This window comes from Vombatus ursinus, unplaced genomic scaffold, assembly GCF_900497805.2.
Source record: "Vombatus ursinus unplaced genomic scaffold, bare-nosed wombat genome assembly UNPS02015398.1, whole genome shotgun sequence".
Lineage (NCBI taxonomy): Eukaryota > Metazoa > Chordata > Mammalia > Diprotodontia > Vombatidae > Vombatus > Vombatus ursinus.
Window position 1 is genome coordinate 444,958 of NW_020955176.1, and position 18,104 is coordinate 463,061.

General features: G+C 35.3%; 1 protein-coding gene across 6 annotated transcripts in view; it reads left to right on the forward strand.

Annotated features, from left to right (window-relative positions):
* The window catches only part of USP28 (ubiquitin specific peptidase 28), a 69,394-nt gene that overhangs the window by 12,319 nt on the left and 38,971 nt on the right, over nucleotides 1-18,104 (forward strand). For 4 of the 6 annotated variants that reach the window (XM_027847360.1, XM_027847365.1, XM_027847362.1 and 1 more), the window contains exons 2-3: nucleotides 261-338; nucleotides 902-1,034. In XM_027847360.1, the coding sequence (XP_027703161.1) occupies nucleotides 261-338; nucleotides 902-1,034 (211 nt within the window). Of the gene's footprint in view, nucleotides 1-260; nucleotides 339-901; nucleotides 1,035-5,493; nucleotides 5,514-18,104 lie in introns of those variants that run through there. The other 2 variants (XM_027847364.1, XM_027847366.1) reach the window with 2 other exon arrangements.

An 18,104-nucleotide genomic window follows, 5' to 3' on the forward strand; every position in this document is an offset into this window, starting at 1 on the left:
CTTAAATGTATTTTCAATTGTATTGTTTGTATGTATTTCTTATCAGTTAGTGCCCAAAATCTTGACTCATGAGTAAACTGTTATATACTCTGGGTTTCTGTAGTAGGTCTGGTTGGGATAGTAAGTATGTGCTGCTTCTATCTCTTAGGAAAAGTGAGTTTACAAGTTGGTTCCTCAAATTATATTATTGCAGTCCTTGAAGTTTTTGCAGGTTTGCCCCTATTCTGATATTGCTCTTTTTTTTTCCCCTCCAAATGTAGAGCTGCCAAATGCTATTAAATCAACTGAGGGAAATCACTGGAATCCAGGACCCCTCCTTTCTTCATGAAGCTTTGAAGGTTAGTTTGAAGAGTCTTTTTAGCAAAGACATTTAGAGAAGTTATTGTCTATATTTTAATTTTATCAGCAGAGCTATGTAGAAATTAAACCTTGGCAACAGTCTGTTAAGGGAGGAAGGGTGGTAATCTGTCTGCTGAGCAGCACTTCCATGCAGTATATCTGGAAAAGATTCTGTGTCAGGGAATCACTGAAGACACTACTGCCACCCAACTTTGGGCAACCAATATGTGGCTGTTCAACCTATGCTGCCATCTCCAAAGCAACTATCACTTGCCCAACATCATTCCTCTCATATCTCTGTCCTTCCACTTCCTGCCCCATTACAAAAAGTTTCCAACTACTCCTGTAGGTATTCTATATTGGAATTAGAGCACTGGATAATTTAGCTGGCTATTTAGTCTGTTATAAGCAACTAGATTCTTTGGCTTGCCTTTTTCCCTTTTGTTGAACCTAAGGAAAATAATTGACCTAGAATAATAAGAACTTGCTAACCAGACAGTTCTTTGAGCAGTCTGTCCTTGACTCTGATGCTTTACTACAGATATTTCCATTTCTTTTCTAGGCTAGTAATGGTGATATAACCCAAGCAGTAAGCCTTCTCACTGAGGAAAGGGTTAAAGAACCAAGCCAAGACACCATTGCTGCAGAGCCATCAGAAGGAGAAGGGAGTGCTGCCAACAACGTAGTACCAACAAGTAGGTAGATCTAGTTGTGTTCTTGTCTGTACTAGCAGAAATTAAGAGATGTTGTGGGCTGAGTCCTTTGTGAAGTATGATTGTTCTAAAAGAGCTGAGCAGGATGGTCAATAATACTTGGTAAAAGTTAACTTATTTTGAAGGTCTTCTCTAATACCAGCTAAAGTTGGTTTTAGCTGTTATTTAATCATCAGTATTTCTGTTAAGCCAATGTAAGTTTTAGTGTTATGCTCGTCTCCTAAGGGAACAAAGTACTGTTGTCTAATTGTTGAAAGGCTAATTGAACTGCTGAGGAACCTTTTATAGATGGCAAGTATTATTCACATAGAGGCATAATCTTTATAAAGCCCAAACAATTCTAAATAGGAGTTTAATTGAAAAGTAGTTCAGATATTATACACATTTTGAACTTGACTATATGTTAAATAATTGAAATGAGTGAATTACCATTTTATTTCCATCAAGTACCATCAGATATTAGATAACCTGGCATTCTAGGCCCTCTGCTATCTGGCTGCATCATGTCTTTAACAAATGCTTTATAATTCATTCATTCTGCTTTTTCCCTTCATGAAAGTTTTATTCTAGCCAGAGTGAGCTCCAACTATGCCAGGATTATTTCTTCCTCTGTATTTTGCTTATGCTGTTCACCCCTGCCTGGAGTGTCCCATCACCTAATTCTTACTCATTTAATTAATTTATTCATTCACCAGACATTTACGTGCAAATCACTGCTAGATTTTGAGAAAGAGATACAAAGGTAGCTGAGACATAGTTCTGCTTAAAGCAGTAACCAGGTCTTATAAAGTCTACCTAGGGGTGATACATTAAATATACACTATGCAATACTATATAATAATAGCAGAAGAGAATATAATAAGAGCATATGACAGGTACAGAGTGCTCTGTAAGGTCAAAGGAAGGAAAAGTCATTTCTAGCTGGAGGGTTTAGGGAAGGCTTCCTAGAAAAAATAACATTGGGGTTGGATATTAAAAGATGGGTGGGAATTAAAAACGTGGAAGTAATAAAGAAAACATGAAAGGCATAGGGATCATCTTGAGTAATAGCATAGAAACTGAAAGACGGTGTGATTAGGATCATAGATCTAAAGCTGGAAGAGACCTTAGAAGCCATCTAATCCATCTCCTTCATTTTACAAATGAGGAAACTGAGGCTTAGCTAGGCTAAGTGATTTGCCCATCATCATGCAGTTAGTAAGTGACAAAGCTGGGATTTGAACTCAGGTCTTCTGACTCCAAATCCAGCATTATTTTCATTGCACCAGGGACAGTGAATAGGCTTGTTTGGCTCAAGTGTGGCTCATGGAAAAGAGTAATATGAGGTAAAATTAGAAATATAGTGGGGTGCCAGGTTGTAGAGAGCCATGAAGTCAAGATGAAGACACAAGATCAGGAGGACTTTGCTTGGTAGGCAGTAAGGAACCAATGAAAGATTTTGAGCAGAGGAAAACATGTTCTAGTTCTTGGTAAGGAAAATTGATCTGGCTTTGGTATAAAGGGTGAATTCTGGAGAAGGTGGTGGAGTTGAGAGGCTAGAGGAAAGGATATCATTCAGGCTGTTGTAATCTAGGTGGGTGCTGAGGTTTTAGCACTGGGAATAGAACGGCACAGATCCAAGATATCAGCGGTAGAATTGGCAAGATCTAGTAAGTGAATAGATACGGGAGGGATAAGGAAAAGTTGAAGGTGAGGTTTGCAGTATGGGTGTCTGGGTAAATTGTGGTTTTATTGTCAGATAGGAAGAACTCTTGAGAAGTAAGCAGCCTGGCCACTGCTGCTGGCACTGCAGCCATGCCATTGCCACCCAGAAAAGAAAGGTCTTGTCATCAGAATCCAGGCTTGGTTCTATCGAATCATTCAACATGAGAAACTGATAGAGTTTGATCAGTGGAAATGACATTGAAGAAAAAGGCATTACTGTCTGATTGGCTGCTACCCCCTGAAGATCATGGGACCTTCCATGTGATGAGCAACTGAAATCTTCTGTGTGTGGTGCATCTCCTCCAGTAGAACAGGAGCTCCTGCAGAGCAGGGGCCGTCTGACTTTTCTTTTTATATCCTTAGCACTTAGTGCTTAGTAAATACTTAAGAAATGCTTCATTCAAAACAGCGAATTTGTTTTGTAGGAGAGGTGAATTGTGCTTTGTACAAACTTATCTTGAGGTGCCATAATAGACATATCTAGATTGAGGTATCCAGTAGTCAGTTTGAAAGTTGGATCCTGTACTTGAAAGAGAATTTGAATCTATAGTTTTGGTCTTTGTAACCCTAATGCCAATTTAATGAAGCAAATGACCATCTAGTGTTTGCCATCAGCAGGATTCTTGGTATGCAGATAAAAGAAAGATAAATAGCGCCTGATCCCTGCTCAAAAGAAGCCTACAGTTTTGTAGGGAAAGAAGACTTTCTCAGATGTCATGCAGAGATAGACAAGGCTATTGGGTGGGAGCTGATGTTGCCCTAGCATTCTTTTCCAGTATAGGAAGTTTCTAATTTATTATGAGAATTTTTTTTTGTGGTTAGTTCATGTTTGTAGCAGTTGTTTTTATTCAGCAAAATGAAAGTGGTGATAGCTGTCCTGGAGAAGATTAGGGGAGACAGGGCCCCCTGACTTTAGGACAGCTCTTTTCAAGAATTAGAAGGGTTGTCATGAAACAGGAATTTTATTTATTTATTTTTATTGCTTGAATCTAGAGGGCAGAACAAGGAGCAGTAGGTAGATGTTTCAGGGAGTCAAATTTAGGCTTGATTTAAAGGAAAACATGCTGACAAATCATTACCCCAAAGCAAAGCAGAATGGACTGTTTTGGGAGGTAGTGGTTTCCCTCTTATTGCGAGTCTTCAGGCAGAGCCTGAATAGCTGCTTGTTGGGGATTTTGTAGAAGAGACTTAATGTGTGTTAGTCAGGATGATCTCTGAGGTTCCTTCTAATTCTGACATTCTGTGAAAATGTTGAGTATTAGGCAAAAGGAGAAGTTAATTCAAGCTGTAGAGAAGGTAGCATTTAAGTCTGGGCCATTAAGTACCAGTAAGATCTGGTACTGTTGTCTTGTATTGTCTTTTTGCTGTGTGTGGCTTTTTTTCCCAAACCAGGTTGATAACTTTGAGAAGTAGTCTGTTATACTGCTTTGTATCTCTTCCCCTTCACCACTCTCTGCTCCCTTTCCCCTGCTGTCCTGCCCCAGATCTGTTAGTAGAGCTGTAGACTTAATACATAACTTAAATATTTGTTGAATGAATGAATGATATCCTGGGAAGCACAGTTCTGATTATCTGATCTAGGTCAGAGTTTCAGATGATGACTTCACTTGCCTTCTAGTAAATAGCTTAAGTTTTCTGTACTCTACTTCAGCTAAGGTCAGTCAAAATTTTCGTTTATGAACAAAACCTTCTAGGCTAGACCTATTGCATTAGTAATGATTTTTCATAATCATAAACACACATTGACTGCTTGCTAACTGTAGGACGCTGTTGTGTGCTAGGTATAGAAGATATAGACTAATGACCCTATATGAGTGGTATAGTTAGTGTTTTAAGAGTGTAGAAGAGGAGTGATTGTTTTCTGGAGGAAATTGGACTTGAGCTGAACCTTGAATAAAAGATAGACTTTAGAGAAGTAGGGCTGGGCTAGAGCAAAGTTTTCCAAACTATTAGATTTGTAAGACTTAAAGGGAGGTGGTAGTAGAAGATGTGAAGCAATGGTCAGAATTATTGTATTTTTTCAAGTAAAGCTCCCTTGTAATTACTTAACCTTTTTTCAATGAAAGCAAAGCTCCTATCAACAAAAGCAAGACTAGGACAGCAAATTTCAAATTTGCTCCAACTGGGAGGAGGTGGTGGAACGGGAGTATATCTTCACCAGGACCCTATTGGAAGACAGGCCCAGAACTTTCCTCTGGGGAGATTGGATGAACTCTTATGGACCTTGGTCAGGTCCTGAGTCTTATATCTCCCTTCTGAAAAAGCAAGTTAGCCACTGAGTTTAGGCCTTACTGGAGCTTCAACATATCTGAGTGCAGAGGCTTAACTTTGGGGTGGGGGTGGGGGGGCTACCTACCTCCATCGTGTTTTTTCTTTGCCTTTGGGATGCAATATAATTCAGTGGAAAGTGTTGGATTTAGAGTCAGAGAACTTGGATTCAAAGCCTAGCTCATCTACATACTACCCTGCCCCACTTCTCTGGGCAAGTCACTTACCTTTCTGGGTCTCACTTTTTAAACTGTAAAATGAAGGGGTTGGGCTAGATAATCTAGGGTCCTTTCCATCTCTTAAGTCTGTGATTCAATGACAAAATGGTATGGTGGTTATTTTATACATTATTTGTTGTTATAGGTACTGCAATAAATTCTTGATTTTATTTGAATAAAATATGAGCCAAGAAGGTTATTTGTGTAGATTACTTCTGAAAGGGTAAAAGTTTTGGAAACCACTGGGCAAAAGTGAAGAAAGTTGCAAATGGTAAGTCAGGGTTGGGGAACCTGCAGCCTCCAGGCCACATGTGGCCTTCTAGGTCCTCAAGTGCAACCCTTGATTCATGGAGGAGTAATGATAGTTGACATTTATGTAACGCTTCATAAAATACTTCACACATATATGCATATGTGGGCTGGTAGGTGGTGCAGTGGATTGAGTGCTGGGGCCACAGTCAGGAGGACCTGAATTCAAATTCGGTCTCAGACATTTACTAGCTTTGTGACTCTGGCAAGTCACTTAACCCTGTTTGCCTCAGTTTCTTCATATGTAAAATGAGCTGGAGAAGGAAATGGCAAACCACTCCAGCATCTTTGCCAAGAAAACCCTAAATTGGGTCATAGAGAGTCAGACATGACTGAAACAACTGAACAACAACGTGTGTGTGTGTGTGTGTGTGTGTGTGTATAATAATATACATATATACTCGTTCATTTCAGTGACCCTCTGAAGTACGGGTAGTATAGCTATTATTAACTCCATTTTGCAGATGAGAAAACCAAAACATACAGAGATTGTGAGGTGGTGTAATGGTAAGTCCTCTTAAATTTGGAGTCAGTGTTTTGAACTCTAAAATGAAAGAGTCGAACTAGATTAGTTGTTCTAGCCTTTAAGCATAAAAGCTGCTAGTTCACTCTTCCCTCTCCCCAGATTTGGGAACTGTTACCCTCCTCCCCACCACATACACATGATGATAATTATAGTTTTAGTATTCATTGATTGAGAAAATAAAGACAAAAAGCTACTGTGGATTTTTCAATGCTTTTAAGTGAATTTGTAGTTTATGAAATAAAGTAATATTTCCATTTGAATAATTAATACATGTATATGCAAAAGTGTATTAAGTCTACTAAGTGTATGTTAGCTAAATGATTAAAAACAATGGTATTTTTGGCCCAGGGAACAAGTAAGAGGGTAGCCAAATTGGAGGAGTGTGGCACAAAAAGGGTGTACTAAAACTGTATCTGAAGTTTTACAAAGTATTTGTGGCTTTAAAAAAATTAATTTTGAATTAATTTTCTTGTTACTTTTTCAGTTCTGAATTGTCTCCCTCCCTCTCCACCTGCACTAGAGAAGGCAGTCATTTCTCACTCTCTCTCTCTCTCTCTCTCTCTCTCTCACACACACGCACGCACGCACGCATGCACATGCAAAACCATACTATGCATACTTCTGTTGATTGGTTCTTTCTCTGAAGGTAGACAGCATCTTCCTTCATAGGTCCTTGTTGATTTGAGTACAATACTCAGAATAACTTAGTCATTCACAGTTTTTCTTTGAACAATATTGCTGTTACTATATACAATGTTCTCTTGGTTCTGCTCATTTCATGCAAGTCTTACCATGTTTTTCTAAAATCAACCTGTTCATTGTATTCCATCACAATCATGTACCACAACTTGTTTAGCCATTCTCCAATTGATGGGTATCCCATCAATTTCCAGTTCTTTGCCACCACAAAGAGAAGTACTATAAATATTTTAGAACATGTAGGTTCTTTTCTTTTTTCCCTAATTACCTTGGGAAACAGACCTAGTAGTGGTATTGCTAGGTCAAAGGGTATGTATAGTTTTATAACTCTTATGGGCGTAATTCCAGATTGCTCTCCAAAGTGATTGTATCCATTCACACACAGTTCCACTCACAATGTTATTAGTGTCCCAATTTTTCCACATCCCTTTAAACATTTGTCATTTTCCCCTTCTGTCATTTTAACCAATCTGATACATATACGATGATATCTCAAAGTTGTTTTAATTTATATTTCTCTAATCAATAATGATTTAGAGCATTTTTTTCATATGATTATATGACTGTTCTTCATTGAAAAGCTGCTTCTTCATATCCTTTGACTATTTCTCACTTAGGGAATGACTCATGTTCTTATAAATTTGACATGGTTCTCTATATTTCTCTATATATCTTTTTTCTGAGAAGCTATAAAAATTTTCCCCCAATTTTCTGCTTCCCTTCTAATCTTGGCTACATTGGTTTGTTTGTACAAAACCTTTTTAATTTAATGTAATCAAAATTATCCATTTTATATCTCACAATTCACTCTCTTGTTTATTAATAAATTCTTATCCTATCCATAAATCTGATAGGTATTAGATTCTGTGTTCTTCTAATTTAGTTCTATTTCCCTTTAGATATAGGTCATGTATGCATTTTGACCTTATCTTGGTAAATGGTGTAAGATATTGTTCTATACCCAATTACCAACAATTTTTACCCAACACTGAATTCTTATCCCAAAAGCTTAAATCTTTACATTTGTCAAACACAAGGTTACTATAACCATTTACTCTTGTGTATTGTATGTCTGTTCTGTTCCACTGATCTAGCTTTCTATTTCTTAGCCAGTTACAGATAGTTTTGATAATTACTGCCTTATAATATATTTTAACATCTGATATTACTAAACCTCTTCTTTTTGCATTTTTCATTAAATTCTTTGCTATTCTTGACCTTTTGTTCTTCCACATGAATTTTATTATTTTTTTTCTAGCTCAGTAAAATAACTTTTGGCCCATTTAATTGGGATTGCATTGAATAAGTAGATTAGTTTAAGTAGAATTGTCATTTTTATTATATTGGTTCTGCCTACTCATGAATAACTAATATTTCTCCAGTTATTTAAATCTGACTTTATTTGTATAAAATGTGTTTTATAATTGTGTTCATGTAGTTCCTGTGTTTGTGTTGGCAGGTATGTTCCCAGGTATTTTCTACTGTCTATGATTATTTTAAATGGGTTATCTCTTCCTGTCTCTTGCAAGGTTTTGTTGGTGATATATTGAAATGATGATGATGCATGTGAGTTTATTTTATTACCTGCTACTTTGCCAAAATTATTGTTCAGCTAGCTTTTTAGTTGAATCTCTAGGATTTTCCAAGTTTATCATCATATTTTCTGCAAAAATAGATAGTTTTATTACCTCATTTCCCATTCTGATTCCTTCAATTTGTTTTTCTCCTTTTTGTTATTGCTAGCATTTCTAATACAATATTGAATGGTATTAGTGATAATTGGCATCTTTGTTTCACTTGTGATCTTATTGGGAAGGCTTCTAGCTTATTCCCATTATAAATAGTGCTTACTGATGGTTTTAGGTAGATATTTCCTATCGTTTTAAGGAAAAATCCATTTATCCTATGCTTTCAAGTGTTTTTAATAGGAGTGAGTATTGTATTTTGTCACAAGGTTTTTCTGCATCTATTGATATAATCATATGACTTTTGTTACTCTTTTATTGATATAATCAATTTATATTAATAGTTTTCCTTATGTTAAACCATCCCTGTATTCTTGATCTAAATCCCAGATGGTCATAATATATAATGTATATGTTATTGTAGTCTCATTTATTTTTAATAGCATTTTTTTCCTAATTACATGTCAGGACAATTTTTAGCATTCATTTTTACAAGATTTTGAATTCCAATTTTTTTTCCCTCCCTCCCCTCCCCCTTCCAAAAATGGTGGACCATCTGATATTGATTATACATGAACTATCATGTAAAAAACGTATTTGCGTATTAGTCAAAGTTGTGAAAGAAAAAACAGATCAAAAGAAAAAAAACCCACGGAAATGAATTAAGTAAGTGAAAAAAATATACTTTGATCTGCATTCAGAGTCCATCAGTTCTTTATCTGGATGTGGATAGCATTTTCCTTCTTGAGTCCTTTGTACTTCTTTTAGATCATTGTGTGGCTGAGAAGAGCAGAGTCATTCATAGTTGATCATCAGTCAATGTTGCTGATACTGTAATGTTTTCCTGGTTCTACTCATTTCACTTTGCGTCAGTTTGTACAAGTCTTTCCAGGTTTTTCTGAAATCTGTTTGTTCATCATTTCTTATTGCTCAATAGTATTGCATTATATTCATATACTGCAACTTGTTCATCCACTCCCCAGTTGGTGGGCATTCCCTCAATTTTCAATATTTTGCCACTGTGAAAAGGGCTGTTATAAATATTTTTGCACATGTGGGTCCTTTCCCCTTATTTATGATCTCTTTGGGATACAGACCTAGAAGTGGAATTGCTGGGTCAAAGGATATGTATGCACAGTTTTATAGCCTTGGGCATAGTTCCAAATTGCTCTCCAGAATGGTTGGATTAATTCACAGCTCCACCTACAGTGCATTAGTGTCCCAGTTTTCCCACATCCTCTCCAACATTTATTATTTTCACCAATATGATGATAGGTATGAGGTGGTACCTGAGAGTTATTTTAATTTGCATTTCTCTAATCAAAAGTGATTTAGAGCACTTCTTCATATGCCTATAGATAGCTTTGATTTCTTCATCTGAAAACTGCTTGTTCATATCCTTTTTATCAATTTTTCTATTTATCTCTTGGGGAATCTATTTATCAATTGGGGAATGACTTGTATTCTTATAAATTTGACTCAGTTCTCTATATATTTGAGAAATGAAGCCTTTATCAGAGACACTTGCCGTAAAGATTGTTTCCCAGCTTTCTGCTTTCCTTCTAATCTTGGTTGGATTGGTTTTGTTTGTACAAAAGCTTTTTAATTTAATATAATCAAAATTATTTTGTGTTTTGTAATGCTCTCTGTCTCGTTTGTTCATGAATTCCCCATAGATCTGACAGGTAGACTGTTCCTTGCTCTTCTAATTTGCTTATGTTGTCACCCTTTATGTCTAAATTACACACCTATTTTGAAATTATCTTAATATACTGTGTGAGATGTTGGTCTATACCTAGTTTGTATCCTCTTGTTTTCTAGTTTTCTTGGCAGTTTTTATCAGATAGTGAGTTCTTATTCCAAAAGCTGGGGCCTTTGGGTTTATCCAACACTAGGTTACTATGGTCATTGACTACTGTGTATTGTGTACCTATTCTATTCCACTCATCCACTACTCTGTTTCTTGGCCAGTGCCATATAGTTTTGATGATTACTACTTGATAATGTAGTTTGAGATCTGGTATTGCTAGACTACCATCCTTTGTATTTTTTTTCATTAGTTCTCTTGATATTCTGGACCTTTTGTTCTTCTAGGTGGATTTTGTTGTTATTTTTCTCTAGCTCTACCAAATAATCTTTTGTAGTTTGATTGGTATGTCACTGAATAAGTAAATTAGTTTAGTCGAATTGTAGGCAGAATTGTCATTTTTCTTATATTGGCTCAGTCTATCCATGAGCAGTTGATATTTTTCCAATTGTTTAGATCTGACTTAATTTGTGTGAAAAGTGTTTTGTAATTGTATTCCTATAGTTTCTGGGTTTGTCTTGGCAGGTAGACTCCCAAATATTTTATATTGTTTACAGTTATTTTAAATAGAATTTCTCTTTCTATCTCTCGATCCTGGGCTGTGTTGGTCATGTAAAGAAATGTTGATGATTTTTGTGAGTTTATCTTACATCCTGCAACTTTGCTAAAGTTGTTAATTATTTCAAGTTTTTTTTTAGTTGATTCTCTAGGATTCTCTAAGTATACCATCATATCATCTGCAAAGGGTAATAATTTTGTTTCCCCATTGCCTATTCTAATTCCTTCGATTTCTTTTTCTTCTCTTATTGCTATAGCTAACATTTCTAGTACTATATTGAATAATAGTGGTGATAATGGGCATCCTTGCTTCACCCCTGATCTTATTGGAAAGGTTTCTAGCTTATCCCTATTACAGATAATGCTTTCTGATGGTTTTAGATAGATACTGCTTATCATTTTAAGGGATACTCCCTTTGCTCTCTAGTGTTTTTTGTTTGTTTGGTTTTTAGTGAGGCAATTGGGGTCAGAGTCACACAACTAGTAAGTATTGTGTGTCTGAGGCTGGATTTGAACTGGGGTCCTCCTGACTTCAGGGTTGGTGCTCTATCCACTGTGCCACCTAGCTGTCCCCTCTAGTGTTTTTAATAGGAATGAGTGCTGTATTTTGTCAAAAGCTTTTTTAGCATCTATTGAGATAATCATATAATTTCTGTTGGTTTTGTTTTTAATATGGTCAATTATGTTGATAGATTTCCTAATATTGAACCAACCCTATATTCCTGGTAAATCTCACCTGGTCATATTGTATAAACATTTTGTTCAAACTTTTTACATCAATATTCATTTGGGATATTGGTCTATAATTTTCTTTCTCTGTTTTAGTTCTACCTGATTGAGTTATCAGCATTCTATTTGTGTCATAAAAGGAGTTTGGTAGGACTCTTTCTTTGTCTATTTTTCCAAATAGTTTATATAGTATTAGAGTTAATGGTTCTTTAAATGTTCGGCAGATTTCACTCATTTAGTCTCCTCTTTAGAAAGTAGTTGACATTTCATTTGTTCTGCTCATTCCTCCTCTCTTCAGTTGTCTCTAATATTCTGGCTTCAGTAAACTGTTCAGTTAGCATTTAAACAGACATCAGCAAAGAGATCCTCAACCTATGCTGTTTGTTTTTCAAGCTATTGGTGTGTAGAGAGTAGGGGAAGGAGGCAAGAAGAAAGGCAAGTTTTGGATTATTTTTCTAATGTTGGGCTATAGGAAAAAATTGCCCATATCCTAGCTGTTAATAAACCCTTACAAGTAATATTAACTATTTTGTACTTTTTTGCCATAAACACTAAAGTATTATTGGCATAAAGTTTAATGTTAAAAAAGAGCTTGTAAACTGCTCCTTGTTAGTTAAGAACAAGATGGAATGTACTAAAATTAAAATGAGGCAGTGCTTTTTCAGTTTTAGGAACTAAGGTTTTTGGGTTTTCTGAGGCCTGTAAGTAAAAAAGTAGCTATTGATGTAGAAAATAGGATTGATGTGTTGAGTGTTTATGGACTATGAAACTCCTTTTTATGATTTGATAGTCTTTGGATCCTAGAATCCACCTGCATACTGTCTACTAGTTAAAAGATCAGTAAGAGCTAAGAATACATGTGGGTGTATGTGTTATCTATACTCTAGGTTTATTTTATTTTATGTTATTTATTAAAGATAAGTATTTACACAGAGCTAGCTTAATGGGTTTATTAGCCTAATTCCAGGGATGGGAGTAATGGAAAAAAACTCAGTTTCCTCATCTGTAAAATAAATAGATTGCACTAGAAGTCTTCTGGTCCTTTCCAAGTCTGGGTCTGTGATCCTCTGAACTCAGGCTAATTTTCATGTGGCTAACCTTTTTAATTGAAGGCTTTTTTTCTTAAAGTATTATTGATTTATCCCTAAAAATCGTTTAAGTATAATTTAAAAATTAAATTTGTGTTTTAAATGTCCCAGTTACTATATCAGTGACTTTATTACTCCTTAATTTATCCATTTTTTTTTTTTAAAAAGGATGGTCATGTATATACATATCAATTCAGTGAACATTTCTTAAGTGCCTCTTATTTGCCAGGCACTGTGTTAAGCACTGGGGATATATAAATAAGAAAAAGGAAAATATGTCCATTGTTAAATAAACAGAACCAAAAGGACTTTCATATAACTGCTTTGGTGGACTTTCTGACCTGTTTCTCTGGACTGCATATACTTTAGATGTTTTCCCATTAGGCTTTCTATCTTCATAAAATAGTACTGTTATCTTAAACTTGGATAGCCCAGCAAAAGCTCTTCAGAAAATTACTTGGAAGTGATACAAAGACTGGTTTCCTTAAATTACCGAAAGTTATCATCGACTTCTTTATGTGGAATATCTACTTTAATGAAATTTTCTGACTTGAGGAAGGTGAGAGAAGTGAGTAACCAGGTTGTTGAAAATAAGAAGAAATTCTGCGCTTCTGGACTCAAAGTGTTGGAGCAAACCAGGAGCCGTGGAAGGGCTTTGAGATCTCCAGAGGAGGGAGCCACTGCTTGAGGAGGGTCCTTGGCTCTAAGTCAGGGGGCTGTAGGCTGAAGAAAACCCTCAAGAAAAGGAACATGTATGCTATTATGCTGATCCAAGTCTCCAGCAGGAGACCATCTGCAGCATTTGTCTGACATTCTTCTCAAAGTCTGTCACCCTCAACTATGGGCGCAACTTTTGCCAGTTTTGTCTGACCATGAGCAAGGAAGCTGGGGCCACACATTTCTCTTATTGTGAATGTGGAAAAGTCAGTGTGCTCCTGTCAATGCTGACTACCATCGGCAAGAATCTCAACCCCTAGAATTTGCAGAACCTTGTGGGAAAAGCCATTGTCAGAAGCACCAGCAAGTTTTCAAGCTCTTAAAGATCAGACCTCCCTCTGTATAGCCTGTATTAAAGCTGAGGAATATGTACCCTTTCCTCCAAAGAAGAGGCTGCAGAGAACTGCAGGGAGAAATTCTAGGACACTGCCTCATTTGAGAAAGATCAAGGAACTGAAGGAACTTAATGCTTCAAAGAAGGATAGATGAGTTAAGTGGGAAAAGCTGATTAGAGAATATGCGAGAATGCACTGATTCCTATATGAAGAAGAGTGCAGATGCCTAGATATGGTGTTATATGATGAATCAGTGACTTTCTAGCTAATGGACAATTACTATAGTAGAATGTATGAGCGTTTTAAAAACATGGGAGATACTACTCAAGACATGGATGGAACAAGAGTCAGACCTGATTTGGAGCTCCTTCAGGAAGGCAAAGAGCTGTTGCAAATGAGTGATCCACTGCTTTCTGAAACGTCAAAGTCTGAGGCCTGAGAGATAATATGCTTGATTGCAGAAACTGGACAGAATCAATTGTAAATAAGATCAATTTTTAAAAGATATAGAATCAATCTGATCATTCCACTTCCACCTTTGATCAATGTCTTTCATGGGTCACTTATTTATAGGTTAATTTTATAAGTTTTTTTGGAATTACATGTCACTAAGAAAACTCAGCAAACAAATACTGTGAAACAAAAAGCCAACGTAGTACAATAATGATCATCAATATGAACTAACATCGAGTTTCCTTGTAGCTTGGTGGTGATCCGCTTCCAGTGTCCATTAATGTCTGGTCTTTGGAAACATCTTCGCTTGGACATTCTAGAATAGGTCTTGTTCTCAAGGTAGCTCTGAATGGGGCTGTTCCTCAGGAGATTTGCTTCTTTGGTTCCATATCATTTGTAGAGAATCTTAGATGTTTCTGCTAAAATCTTTTGCATTTTACTTTTAAATTTTACTTCTCTACTAACTAGTTCTTGTGAAAACCAGCTCAACATGTGTGGCTCTGATCTTATTAAGAACAGAGCTTTAAAAGGACATCAAATTAGGAACACATAGTTCACTTAAAACTTCAGAAAATTTCAGTTCTAAATACCCCATACTAGTTCTATTTTTATCTAAATTCTATACCTGACATAGACACTGCCAACAAAAGACTGAAGAATCTTTAAAAAAAAAATCTATGAGGATCTGACCTGTAAAATGAGCCCTTCTGGTTAATGATTTAAGATTTACCAAATTAGACCTATAAGTTAGGGTTAAAAGTACTTTTCTAGATTAGCATTGACTACATTATCATTTAACTTCTTGTGATATAAGTTAGCAAATTATGGTGATATATTTTAAAAATTCATGTAACTGAGAAATCAAAAACGAAATATCTTAAAGTACCACGGAAGTCAGAACTCCAAAAACCTTTTATAATTACATATGTAATTGTCTGATCTTGTTGCTTTCTTAAATTTTTCCACTCCAGTTAATTTTCCACTTTAATTATTTAGAGCTCCAATTAATTCCAGTTCTCCCTTTAGCAGATTTAATCCTTACAGGAACACATAGGTAACAACACTCTTTGTAAGTAGATGACCTCTATTACACAAATGAATTCACTTAAAAGATAGGATGTGTAAATATTCTAATTGATTCCAAATTGTATACAAAGAACAGTGTATATCTCAAATGAGCAGTCTATATGTAAATTGCTTGCATTTCAGGACATGCTCTACACATAGGTGTTAATCGCCAGTTAAATAATAAACCTAAGTAAAAATAGATTCTTCTTGGAGGTAACACAAAATAGTCTATAAGTTATTCTCCTCCAAGATAACTGATTGTACTGAAAAGCTTTTCCTTAAAACAAATCAGAAGATGTTTCTGATTTTATTCTTACTAATTAATAGATTTATATCTTGGTCCCACCAAACTTCTGTTTCATTAATTATTCCTATAACATTCTGAGATATTTCAGGAACTCTATCTTATATATGAATATATAACTGTTAACAGGTGACAAGGCCAAGTGCTTATCTACTTAATTGTTTAGAATATGGAAATGACTATAATTTTATATTGAAGATGTTAAGATTTTACATACATCCTATAGCATTACAGAAGTGCTGAAGTATTGCAACACGAAGATTCATTATATTAAGAAAAAAATTACACCTTTACCTGTCATGCTTAGAGAGATTTGCTATGAAAGGAAGGTGCATGGACATGATTATAACAGCATCAACACTGGTCCTCTAGGCCTTCTCCTGCTTGGAGCCTGGGAATTTCAAGTTGCAATTTTTATTACTGTAGTTCCATAACATAAACAATAATGTTTCTCATATCCTTCTTATTTCAGTGAAACCAAAAACCTCCTTCAAACCTTTCTTTCCAATATGTTTAGACTTCCTATATTTCTCTGTATATTCCTCCAGTGGTCTTGAAAACCACACCTTTTTATTCATATTCTTCTCTTAAACTTTCTTTTACTTGCTCAGTTCCTAAATTCTTTATATTTCAGTAATATCCCAGACTATCTATAGAATCTTCACTCCACCGAATTTCTCCTTTGTAATTTTAGCTCACAAAATTAAACAAAACCAGTGACTTACTAAAAACTTTTACTCCTAAAGTTGCATAGTTTATTTCAACTCAGGTAACTTTGCCATTAATTTACCTATAATAATTAAACCTTTGAATTATTGCTAATTAGCTATGATTCTGTTATTCCGTAAGAGATGAAAACACCTCATCTTTTTCTTACTGTCCCAGAAGTGGAGAGTGGTTTATAATGCACAATACTAGTCTTAATCCTGGCTGCAAATTATCAATAATCCATTAAGATGTTTTTAGGAATTATAAAAAACAGCTCATAAAAGCCTAATCTATTCAAATAATAATCAAATTGTTATATTATTCACAGAAGTAATACAAAATATTTTTCCAAATTAAATTTCACTCATATCCAAATTACTCCCTTAAATACGCTTTTTTTTTAAATTTGTGGGCAAGAAGCAAGACAGTTCTTAAAAAATTCAAATTGTAAATTTGCTTTAAAAGTTAGTCCAAAGTGACTTCCCTTTCTTTTTTCTTTCTCTTGCATACATCTATAGTGATGTTCTTAAGTTCATTTTTACATTACTCATGCCACTTAGCACAAAAAACATAGATATACCACTCAATTCCTGACAGGCAGTGATTAGCAAAAGCAGCACTGATGATTTCTGCATTGCATAGTTTCAATGTGTCTAAGCCCAAATCCATGTAATACTTCTCCATAATCTGTTATAAAAATGGGTCGGAGTATCATTTTCTTCATGACAAATTGTCCAAAATCTATTCCAATTAATATCCATTCTCGGATTGAGGAGTCCAATATAATTTAGAGCAAAATTTCTAAGTTACTTAACTTTAATTGGTAAAACTCCCAGATTAAAGTTTCTCATTTCAAAACACACCAATTAAAAAAAAAGAAATCCTTTTTAAATTGATTTGTACTTAACTTTAATTTGCAAAACTTCCCAAGTGTCTAATTAGATATTCCAATAAAACTTACTTTTTTTTTTTTGGATGTTTCCCGATTTACATAAACTTTTCTCTTTTTTGTGAACCAGAAAAGAGTTAATAATAGGTAGTTCCTAAATGCCACATTTATTTAACATGTAAGCTGCAACCTAATTTTTCCTTGACTTTGAAACTTCATTGATACCAGCTTTCAAACCAGCTTCTTTCTAATCATCAAAATGACCTTCTTTCTTAACTATAAAACAATAAATTTATTACTTGACAGGCAAAGAATGATAAGAGACCTAAGTATTATTTTCCCTTTAACTTTCACAATTATGTTCTTAATTTCCTTAAAACAAATTCTGAAGAATGTTAACCCAAAACTCACTAGAGTATTTCACCATTTATTAAAAAAAAACAAAAACAAAAACAAAAAAACCATTTAAACCACAATTTGGAAATTGACAGTAGAGAACTTACATTTTAGTCTCTGGCTAGTTTTATGGTGCCAAAAATCCTGCAAAGTGGGGAAAAGATCTCGCCCCTCTTACCTGTGTACCCTGTTTCCTTACTAATGTGGCATAGATAATACATATATGGACACAATTGTAAACCCCACAGGCACAGAGAAACAAACACAGAAAAACCAACATACAACTGTGAGATAGTGGCTACAATGTTTCCTTACTGTATCAGTGTGAGACTTCAGTAGCAGCCTTCCAAATTTTACTTGTCCTTTGTTAAGTTCTTCCTCTGCTTAAATCTTTTTATTGGTTCAATTTAACTAAATGTCACTGACAGATAGCCCTTGTATCTAAAAAGAAGCAAAAACACAGGTGTGTTGTTCTCAGTTTGGCCACGAGATGTCTCCAGAGATCCGCTGTCTCACACTCCCTAGGCTGATCTGACCACGGGGAGAAAAATACACTAAGAAATCAATTTGCTCTATATTTTAGATATTCCC